The 11186-nt window shown below is 36.3% G+C and overlaps 2 protein-coding genes across 2 annotated transcripts in view; one reads left to right on the top strand and one right to left on the bottom strand.

The window, feature by feature from the left end:
* Positions 1 to 5810: 5810 nt before the first annotated feature.
* LOC115629815 (ras-related protein Rap-2b) overlaps positions 5811 to 11186 on the bottom strand; it is a 33160-nt gene continuing 27784 nt past the window's right edge. The window contains exons 4-5 of the mRNA XM_030526383.1: positions 6258 to 6350; positions 5811 to 6198 (exon numbers count right to left, since the gene is read on the bottom strand). Of these exons, the coding sequence (XP_030382243.1) occupies positions 5866 to 6198; positions 6258 to 6350 (426 nt within the window). The 3' untranslated portion in view covers positions 5811 to 5865. The remainder of the gene's footprint in view (positions 6199 to 6257; positions 6351 to 11186) is intronic.
* LOC115629816 lies at positions 9945 to 11023 on the top strand. The gene is made up of 3 exons (XM_030526384.1): positions 9945 to 10533; positions 10597 to 10664; positions 10721 to 11023. Exon 1 carries the CDS (start codon positions 9968 to 9970, stop codon positions 10502 to 10504), a length of 537 nt encoding a protein of 178 aa, XP_030382244.1. The 5' UTR covers positions 9945 to 9967; the 3' UTR covers positions 10505 to 10533; positions 10597 to 10664; positions 10721 to 11023.

Below are 11186 nucleotides of genomic sequence, written 5' to 3'. Positions count from 1 at the left end.
TTGTGTCGTGCATGCATGTGCATTGCATGAATTGAAGATTGAAGAAAGAATAAAACTGATTATATAATCGAATTTTTCAGACGACTTTTTATTCATTAAACTAATTAATTGATTCAACACTACCACATCAAGAATGAGTTTTTCTATTCAGATGATCTCGCTCAACCAGCGAAGAAGAGTTCTATTAAAAGAAAGGAGGAGAAAGGACCATCCTATCATATTTAAAGCTATGCTCGTCTGCGACTTGACTTACCATCTTAGTTCAATTATTTCGTGTAGAGATTATACAGAATTTTCCAATAAAACTTATACATGGTTCTTAAAGTGGTGAATGATGTAGATGATATAGAGGAAGAAATTAGAATAACTTTGTATGAGAATAAACGAATGGAAGGCCAACAAGGAACAAGTTTGTAAATATCCTTTGGAGAAGCATTTTGATTTTAGTTTTTTAACATCTTTCGATCGGTTTTGACAAAGTGGCAAATGTTTATTGATCCACCTATAAATTCGCAAATGCAGGTAAGTATTCAGAAATTTAATTGGAAAGATCTAAGTATGATCTTCAATAAAAAATCTATATACTAGATATCTATATGATAAAGGAAAAATTACATCGTATTGATATACTCGTATACTATATCTATACCTATAAAAACGTTGGTTTATCGGAAATTTGTCGTATAGCCGTCGCACGATTCATCAGTTATGAAAAGGCTTAAAAGGCGATCCAAAAAAATAAAGAACGAGAAGTAACGGGAAAGTACATGGGATATACACAATATATATTTACATATATTAAAATATTTCTTATTTTATATGTTAGATGATAATTTATGTAAAATAATAATGCTTTAGTTCAGATATCCGATGGTTGAAAATTGGAATAACGACTGGTAAGAAGTGCTTGATATCGCTACGGACTCGCATGATTTTTAGAAACAATAATAATAAAATACCTCCCCTTCATCTTTTAAACTTTGGTCGTTTCTACGAAACCCCTCTCTGACTAGTCTCGACATGGTATTATGAATAAAGAAGAAAACTGTGTAATAAAATCATAAAAATAGTTTTAACGTATTCCTAGAATGCACATCGGAATATCCATGACTGTACTACTTATTGTTGTTTTATCAATGCCCCATCTATCCAAGGCAGGGTATTACAGTTTTCAGTTTCCACTGTATAATAAAGAGGAAAACTGTATAATCGAATGATTTAATGCGTTTGCACTCATTTGTTGAAGGATTTTCCTCTGAGAATTTTGGACCGTTTAGACCAATATCAATAAATCAAATGCTAGTTGCTTTGAAAACAAATAGTATGTTCTCTCATTGCCTTTATTTGTTTAATTATTACTTGTTGTTGGTTTTTTGTTACAATTATTAATGTATATATATATATATGTATGTGTATATATAAGTTCTTCCAGTTTGTAAATATAAGTATTTGTTGTTTTATTTTTTTGGTATCCAGCTGCAGTTTATCCCTCCAATACAAAGAAGTCTGACACTTGATATTGCCACTGAGCTCTTCCATAATACTACATGCGTAGTACATACATATATCAGTATAAGAAGTAGGAAATGGAAAATAGAATGTAGTTGAATGATCTAGGAATGTGGCAAGAAGTTTAATTCTAGTAACCATTTCTTTTTATCTTTCTTCTAAAATATACATCTTACAATAATTCGAATGTAACGAACAAAAAAAAAAAAAAAATTGTACGATACAAATTGAATACATTTTTAAGATTTTGGTTTTTTGTTTTGTTTTTTTTTTTTTTTTTTTGGTTTTGTTTTTGCAAAATTCACATCAATAAATGTAACTGTAAATCGCAGCGGCGTATACACCTGATACAACCTTAAGCTATACACTAAAATACATACAACATTATAAATGTTTTACAAAAATGTTAAATTAGAGCCGAAAAAATGCAAACACGTATACACACATATACTACTACATACGTGTATGTATGTATGTATGTATATCGTAGTACTTATGTGGGCCCATACAGATGTATGCAATGACATCATCTTGGACATCTTAGGATAACAGTGAGTTTATCAATTCTACATTGGCTTTGCTTTCAATCAAGGGTCTTCGTATTATCTGGCGCACTGTGTCCATTGGAACTGATCGCAAGAAATATGGAAATCGCATTACAGACCTTTGGTCAAGATTATTGTGAAAGATTTGGTCCGAAGAGCTGAATTTAAATTTAAATATGTATATAAATATATTATTAGTAAATGGTAGTACAAATATAGGCATAGGGTACAAATTTCTAAGCCGAGTGTTCTTCTTTAATGAAGCCATGTAGGACTTAATATCCATTATTTCCACACAGTGCGTCCAAATAAACGAAAATTGCAAACACAAACAAAATATCAAAACAAAACTATTTAATATACATATAGTATATCGTACCGATATTTATCAAGTACTTAGTATACCTTTGCAAAGTGCTTTACAACTCGATAAGAAAAATAATTGCTTTTCGATATTTCCATACAAAATATTTATATTTATTGTTAGTAATCAACCCGTTGTAGTGTTCGTCAAAAATCTGGCAGGAGCGTTTAGATTTCTTCTTTAGCATTCTTTGTGTTTTATTTAGTTTTCTTCTTTTGCGTTCTTGCTTAGGATTCTTGATTAGGTTTCTTCCTTAGCAGCCTTCCTTTCTTCCTTATCTTTTCCTTAGCTTTCTTCTTTTTTTTTTTTAACTGTTTTCATTATTCTCTTATTTGCCATTCTTGGCAAGATTTTTTTCCAGTTTCAGCTTTCTTCTTTAGTCTTCTTCTTTACCTATTTACTTAAGCCATCAACATAAGCATTCTTCTTTCTTTTTTCTGTAGCCTTCTTCTTTTGCTTTCTGCTTTAACTATATTCTTGTTTATTCCCTTCCCCTTCGTCCCCTTCGTTCCCCTGCGTCTTCTGTTGCTTCCCTTTTCCTTGGCTCTCTTCAGTAGCTTTCTTCCTTTGGTGTATTCTTTAGCTTCTTATTTTATTTTTCTTGTGTGACCTTCTTTCTTAGTTTTTTATGTAGCCTTGTTCTTTAGCTTTTCTTTTAGCTATCTTACATAGCATTCTTCTTTAGGTTTTTCTTCAATTTCCTTCTTCAGCTGACTTCTTTATCTTTATTCTGAAGCTGTTTTAGAGTCGCCTCAGTCTATATCAGTCAGATTTTATGTAGCTGGCTTGGACAATTTGGAGAGCCGTATCCAGTTTCAGATTGCCAGTCAAATTTGATATACATGAGGTGATATGTTTTGCAGACGTAGGCCTCCGCACTATGTTGCTATTGAGGAAGATCCCACTCATGCCAACCTATTTAAGGACAAAAGGACTTTGGTTACTAACAATAAATATACCCGTTTAGTCAGAGGACAACACTCTTTCCCTATATCTCTCCCAGCTTCTCTAATTTCTTCAATTTTAACCAAAGAGCACGACTATATCACCAAAAATTGCAAAGGTATAAAATCTGAGGCATGCCAAAGATAATGCTTCGCTTAATTTATCTAAAATTTCAATTTGGATTTATTTGGTTGCTACTAATTTACGTAAAACATTTACTTGTAATTGTTATTATTAATTTTTCTTGCCATTAATGTATGTAGGTATGTATATCCATATATGGTTTTATAAATACAAACATGCATGCACACACAAAATGCTCTACATTTATTGTATTGTATGGGATTACTACAAGTATACCAATTATATTATGGATGTGATTAAATGAAATACATATGGTTACATAAATTCTTCTTTTCAATTTGCGTTATGCAATAATTTATTATAATTATTATTGTTAAAAATAATTTCGTCAATATTTATATATAGTACATACATTTTTCGCTTTCCTCTTCAAATGTTTACCATTATTGTACATAAATATATGCTGACATTTGGGGTTTATTTTTTGCACACTATATGCTATACGCGATGCACGAAATACACATTGTTGCTAATAAAGACAAACTTGTAGTTTTAGATATAATATTACATATACTTAATTGGTTTCTTTGTTTTGTTTTTTGTTTTTTTTTTTTTTTGCCAATCTTTCTTGATTACTAAATTTGGTAAAAGCTGCTTATGAGTTGTAGCAAGTATGTAGGTACAGTAGTTTTTCTAGATGTCTCTCGTTATTACGAAGCACTCCGCCTTTTCCCATTCAATACATAACTCGTACGAACTACTTAGTAGTAGTACTTATACATATACTTGTATGAATATATCATATTATAAAGGTGTTCGAAATGAAAAGAACTCACAATATGTTCTTGGGAGAAATATTGGATACTGATTCCAATCATTCTGGAACAGTTTGTTTGTTCTGAAGTGTTATATATTATTGAAAGATTTCTTTTTGTTTTCGTCCCGGGATCGCTGAATCGCTGATCCCCTACACATACATATACAATCTCTATTCTTTTCTAGTTGCTTTTGCTTTTCTTTATGTTGCATAATATTTTGTATTAAGTAGTTAAACTCTTTTGGTGTTTTCATTACGTTTTCAATCTTACCCTTTGCCATATATAATTTTTACTTCTTTTATTATTTATTTAGTTATTTATATTTATTTTTTTGGTATTATGCTTGCCTAGCTCACACAATTAACCAACTAAGTACAATACATACGAACTAACAGCGATATAAAAAAAAAATACAGACACGCACTATCAGCTATGTATTTGCTTCGTTACCTACACGTCTAGCTCTAGGAATCTACATACATCGTCTTTCTCTAATGATTTAAAACGCACACGTACATGCTTGTAAGTAAGTAGTAAGACATACAAAATCGACATCCAATTCCTGGTATGGAGTGGAGAGGGCGGCGTTCAGAATCGGGCTTTGCATTACGAATATAGTATGTAAGTAGTATGACGTGATGGTTTTTCAAATGCCATCCATTTAAATCGATCTATTGTTATAGTAATTGTTGTTCTTGTTCTTCTTGTTGTTCTTCTTCTTGTTCTTGTTGTTGCTGTTCCATTTTAAGATCCGATCCAGCGGTATGAGGTATGAGAAAGGTACTATGATTACTGCTAGGCAAAAGGTTCATGCGTAGTACGAGTATGCATATAAGTAGTATATGAAGTATGTATGTATGTAAGTAGCTGTACTCTTTAATCTTTAATCTATTAATTACCACACTTACACGAAGCCGGAAGTTATTGAGCTTCGAAAATATTTGTTTAGCCCGCTAGCTCATAATATACAAATATATTATATAGTATTTGGTATGAGACTCGCATAAACATGATACTTGTATGTTTGTAGGTATGTAACGCATAGCACATATGTATATATATGTGTATATTATATATTCAATAATAACGACATATAATATGTATACATATTTCTCTTCTAAAACTCTGCTGTAGATCCAATCCAAACTGTCAAGTATTCTGCGGCACTCTACATTATGAGCTTAGTTGGTTTCTAGAAGAAGATCATTTTCTACATATGTTTTAGTTCAGTGTTGGATTGGCATCTAGAAGTTAGTTGGATCCATCTCTTTCAAAGTGCAACTATGGCTATTACTTGCAATCTGAGGGTATATAGTATAGTATATTTCAATTCTACGATTTTTTAAGCTTAACGCGGAAGCAATACGATTAGAAGAAATAGCGAGCGATATACTTAGACGAATCGCGATACGTAAACTTGAGTCGAGACCACTAGATGGTACGTGAATAATCGTAAGTCGTTTTATATTCGAAGTATTGAAAACCGTTTGTAGGAGACCGTTTGTTGAGCTTCAGTTGATTTATTATTTTCATTTTATTGTAGAGCTGAGGAGAGCATGTGTGTTGAGCTTCCATGAGCGATAGATATCCCTGGGTATATTTAGGAAATCGTGCACGAGTTGCGCTTGGCGCCCAAGCTTCGCTCCTGGATTCGCTGCAGATGCTGGAGCTGCGCCGGCGTCGGAGTATGGGAGCCATGTCCGCCCATAGCCGCGGCGGCCGATGTCGATGCCGAGCTTGGTGTAGATGAGCCGCCATGCGCCCCCGAATGTGCTCCGTGCGCACCCCCTCCCTGGTGATGGTGGTGATGATGGTGCAGGGGTGTACCGGGCCCATTGTTACCAATTTGCTGGGGCAACGACTGGCGGCGACGACGCAACGCCGGGCTCAGATTGTAGGTGATTTTGGCCTGGGCCAGTAGTTCCTTGAAAACCTGCCAAAGCAACGAATCGGTTATTTGTGTTCATCATCCTCTAGTCAGTATTAGCTTACCTGTGTTATGTTCTCGTTTTTCGCTGCCGACGCCTCTACAAATCCATTCTCCCAATCAACCGTGACAACAGACTCGGTTGTAGCATATTCGACCTGTAAAGTGACAATGGGAAGAGCATTGTAAATCAATTAGTTGCTGAATGTCATCTAAACAAACTCAAGTTAGTTATGAGATGGTCAGACAAGCAAATATTCTGCACCAGCAAGTCATGATTATAATATTAATTAGACTTAGAAGAATTCTATACGAAAATACAAGTTTGCCACATAAAACTTCATCGAGATTTACTTTTCAAAGACTACTTGTGAAATAGTAGCCTTAGCTATTATCTATTACAGAGTAATTGAAAAAGATGTTCTTCTAGTAATATTCTCAAAAATAGTTCATCTGATTTAGCAACTGAAGTGACTATACAATGTTATCTTTAAACTTGCCATTGATAACTTTTTCCTTTTTTTAAATCAAACATTCATAATTTTTAAATCATCTCGATATCTAAAGATAATCCACTATTTTTGAATTCTTATATCTCCTAAATTTGACGCTTTCTTATTGAAGTAAAATTCATTTCTCTTGATCTCTATAACTTTTATATTTATACAAATGCATATACGGATTTAGAGTATATATATTTCAGATTATAATTGTAGCGATTAAAAAAGTTTATCTTGTAATAATTATCTTGTAGTTATTATGTAATAAAAAAAGTGGTTTTTTGGTTTATCAAATTTTGTCAGATCGAAATGTTATCGCAGCTGTTCCCGCAAAGCACTTCCCTTTATGGTCGTTCTGTCTGTCTGTTAGATAATAAGTGTATTTTTCTGAATGCCTGAATGGATGTAACTTCCCGTTCCATTCAATTCGAACAAACAAGTTCACAATTCCAAGACTTAAATGAGATAAGCTTATAATCATTTAAACAACGATTCATTGCAGTCTGAAGAAAGAATACAATCATGGAGAGAAGGGCGTGCTATGCAGTCTTCAACAATTCTTGCAAAAGAATGCAGATACCTTTAGAATACAGTTATCTTTTGACCAGTACACCCACATTATAAAAAAAGTATTGAATTCTTGTTCTCTAACTATTTGTCAAGCCTCAGATACCAAGAAGGTTCTTTAATAAAAAACATTAACTGCAATCAATCGTATATTTTAGAACCTTTCAATGCGTTTTTATTTTTATTTTATTTATTTTATGCATAATTGTATGGTATTATTTCCAAATCAAGATGGCTGTGCATTCGACATGAGTAGGCATTGAAATTTTGATTTGGCTGGTATTTAATTCGATTTGTGTTTGATTCAGTGTGTATTGGATTTCATTGTGAAAACATCAAGTCGGAATAAAAGTCGAAAAATCCTGCATAAAAAAGTGAAAAAAATAAACGTTAGAAAAAATTGTGTGAATTGTGTGTCTGTTAAATAGTTATAGTTTCGACAAGCTGCGAATATAGTTATAGCTTCGTAGTCTATCGCGATGTTTTACGGCGGGACGTTGTCGAGTGAACGCGACAGCTTCGATGAGCATCGGAAGCTTCTGCCGCCCATTGGCTTTGAGCGAGCGCTTAAATTGGCGGCGGCCAAGAAGGCCAAGGAGCGGGAGCAAGAGATTTGGCTCGAGCATAATCGACGCTGGAATGCGGAGACCAGAAGGGACTATGAGGTAAGTAGATCGCACATCTTTATGGGATATGGCTGGGAAATCATTTGTTATTGACTTCGGTAGGCGAGGGCCTACTTGCAGTTCTTTTCAACCAGACTTTACCGAATAATTTGTTCGCTTGACATATAGTTCCAAGCAACTTCTCGTACTTGACAACAAATTTGACATTTGAAAGTATAATGGTGATTTCCATCTAATTGCAGAAGCGAATGGCTGCTGGCAGTAGCTATAAGCTTGAGACCCTGTGGGGGCCCATTTGTCTAGAAGCTAGAAAGGACAGCACAGCTGTTAATACAAATAATGTTGTTAAAGCTGAACATCTTAATAAAGATTTTGATACTGACATCGTTAATGTGTCCGATGTACCAAAAGAAGGCAATGAAATCTGCTATGCTGCTGATGTCGAGGTCAGCAATGCAGACGATAGCAGCATGTTTCTGAACAATAATTGCTTCAATTCTGCACCGGATTTGAGTTTTGAACAATTTGAGGAGGAACAGCGCAAATTGGCAGCGTTACATCGCCATTTTGGCGTAATTCCACTTTCCTCGATTGAGGAACCACAACAACAGCAAAATATGGCCACAATGGCACCCACTCCACGATCCAAGCCACGGCCATCAACATCAACTTTTGTCTCATCGTCGTCGACGCTGGGACAAAACACAAGCCCAAATACCACTTGGGCTTCAACATTGACCGCGGAGACAGTGCAGGGATCGCCATTTATTGTGGAGTCTGCTGGTTCAGCATCGACCTCGGCGTCGGCCTCGGCCTCGGCTTCGGCCTCGACCACAGAACCGAAATCGCAACCATCATCATTGTCAAATAATTCAGCGTCAGAGCAATTGTTGGCCGTAACCGTGCGCCAAATGTGCACTCTGGTCGAGCGCCTTGAGAAGCTGATGGGTACACAGGTAGAACTAATTTTCCATACTCGTTTATACTTTTCGATGGCTATCATCGATCAGTGAAATCTGAACTTTGGTTTGTCCGTTTCAGCAGCAAAATCAACTGGACGAACTGAACCACAACCAGAAGGAATGCAAACAAATTATAATAGATCGAGAGCGCCAATTGCTTTGGGAACAGCAAAAACAGCACCAAGTCAACCAAATGCTGCTGCAAGAAGTACAACAGTTAAAGAAGCAACAGGAGGCGGTTGCAGCTCATCTATTCAGCCAGCAGTCCTGCGGTGGCTATGACCATAACTATCATTCCAATGTGTATCATCATGGTTCGGACAATCGTCGTCGTTACATGTACAATTCTGATCGCAATCAACAACAACGCCATCGCTATAGCTATAACAGATATCAACAACAGCCACAGGCACAACATCACCAGCAACAACATCACCAGCAACAACATCACCAGCAACATCACCAGCACCAGCAACATCAACAGCATCATAATTACCAGCTACATCAACAGCCACAATATAACCATAATCGCCAGTATCACTATAACAACTACCGACATTATAACAACGATCAAATACAGCAATACAGAGGCCACACGGCACCGATGTTCAAGTCTCTAGATCGAAGATCATCGCAGCAACAGCAACAGCAACCGATGTTGCGGCAAACCAATTACCAGTCAGTAGCTCCACGCCAATTAGTATCCGGGCAAGCAATCTTGAGGCAAACGGCATCTCATCATGTGATAGCTGTAGAGCGCCAGCATGTACAGTTTGTACAGGTCCAGATGGAGCACAGACTACAGTTGCCCCTGAAGGTCAAGTCCGAGGCATTTGCCACAGTCCAGCAGCCAAATGGAAAGGAATTGCAGGTTAAGCAAAATTTGGACTCAATATCGAAACCAAATGAAGAATTAAAGATGATAATTGGTATAGAATCGAGCTTTGGACCGGAAATCGTTTCGAATGTAGATTCAGGAATTGAAGAGGGCTTGTCTAAGCCTAAGCTAGTTCAAAAGATTGAGGGGTCATATATTTATAAGACGTCCAAGAACAAGATTCTGAAGGGCTCCGATTTAGTGCAGCTCATGGTAGAACCGCAGATAAAGTCCCATGTGGAAATGTTAGAAAAGATTTCAAGCGCTTCCGATTCTCTGCAGCAGCAGCTACAGCAAGAGGAAGTGGAAGAGGTAGAAGTAATTCCAGCTCTAAAGATAGATCCAAAGGTAGAGCTCATGATAGGGTCAAAGATAGAGTGTTCACTTATTGCTAATCAGATGGTAGCCAATGAGAGTTTGTTTGCTTCTGAGACATTGGCCAAGCTAGAGAAGGAGGTGTTAGCTATCAATGAAACGAAATCCGTTGAAATATCGACTGTCTTCAATTCCGTGGACCAACAAACAAAGGTTAAGTCGAACCTGGAGCAGCTAGAGGTGCAGGAAGGTGGAGGCGACAAGGTCGTGCCGGAAGTCAAAGAAAGCCAGATTGTGGAATCTACAGAGAAGGCTGCAACGACACAAAACCGATCGGCCAGCTTGGTGCACCTCTCATCTCATCGCATATTGAGTCCCCAGGATTCCTACCCGGCTAACGATGCCGGACAATGCAAGCCAGATGGATGCAATCCAGAGGAGCAGAAGAAAATTTGCGAAAATTAATGGCGAACTTTAAGCGAAAACAAACAATGGTAAGCCAAAATATGATAGTATTGTGGTGCTTTAAAAATCATGTGACACCCAAATGAATACAGGAGGGAGTGGCTATTTGATGATGAGGGAAAAGCAACATGGACTTTATGTTGCCAACAAGTACACAATGGTAAGTAAAGAGTAAGATGTTGCTGACAATTACAACCACAGCTGTTCAAATTTCAGATACACAGAGCGAAGCACACCAGAGAGGAGGGGGCGAGAAGGGGGCGACTTCTCTTCAATATTCCACAACACATTATGCTGCATTAAGAATGGAGCGTCCAACTTATAAGACACTAGAGCAAGATTACAAAAACAAATCAAAAAAAAGCGAAAACAATAACATGCGTGCCGAATGGATGAAGAACTTCACGGCATCATATTACACAAAAATACGATTTCCACAAAATTCTAGCACTTTAATGAAATATATTAACTTGTAATACACCCACAATGATTTTGTCAAATATACACACATACACACAACAGGTTGTCTATAAATTGAATGAGTGGAGGAGAGTGGGGAGAGATGTAGACCCCACATATATGCTATATATAGTATATAAAGTAATTTGAGCGAAAAATCCTCTAATGCATTAAATGATCTATGAAGCATATTAGATAAATAATGGCAACAAGCTTGGCAACT

This window comes from Scaptodrosophila lebanonensis, unplaced genomic scaffold (genome assembly GCF_003285725.1).
Source record: "Scaptodrosophila lebanonensis strain 11010-0011.00,11010-0021.00 unplaced genomic scaffold, SlebRS2 tig00000165-arrow-arrow-pilon, whole genome shotgun sequence".
Taxonomy (NCBI): Eukaryota; Metazoa; Arthropoda; class Insecta; order Diptera; family Drosophilidae; genus Scaptodrosophila; species Scaptodrosophila lebanonensis.
Note: the sequence above shows the minus strand (reverse complement) of the source record. Positions and strands in the feature narration are given on the sequence as shown.

Excerpts from the sequence above, each read along its gene's own strand:
- LOC115629816 (XM_030526384.1), top strand. The coding sequence starts at position 9,968 with ATGTTAGAAAAGATTTCAAGCGCTTCCGATTCTCTGCAGCAGCAGCTA.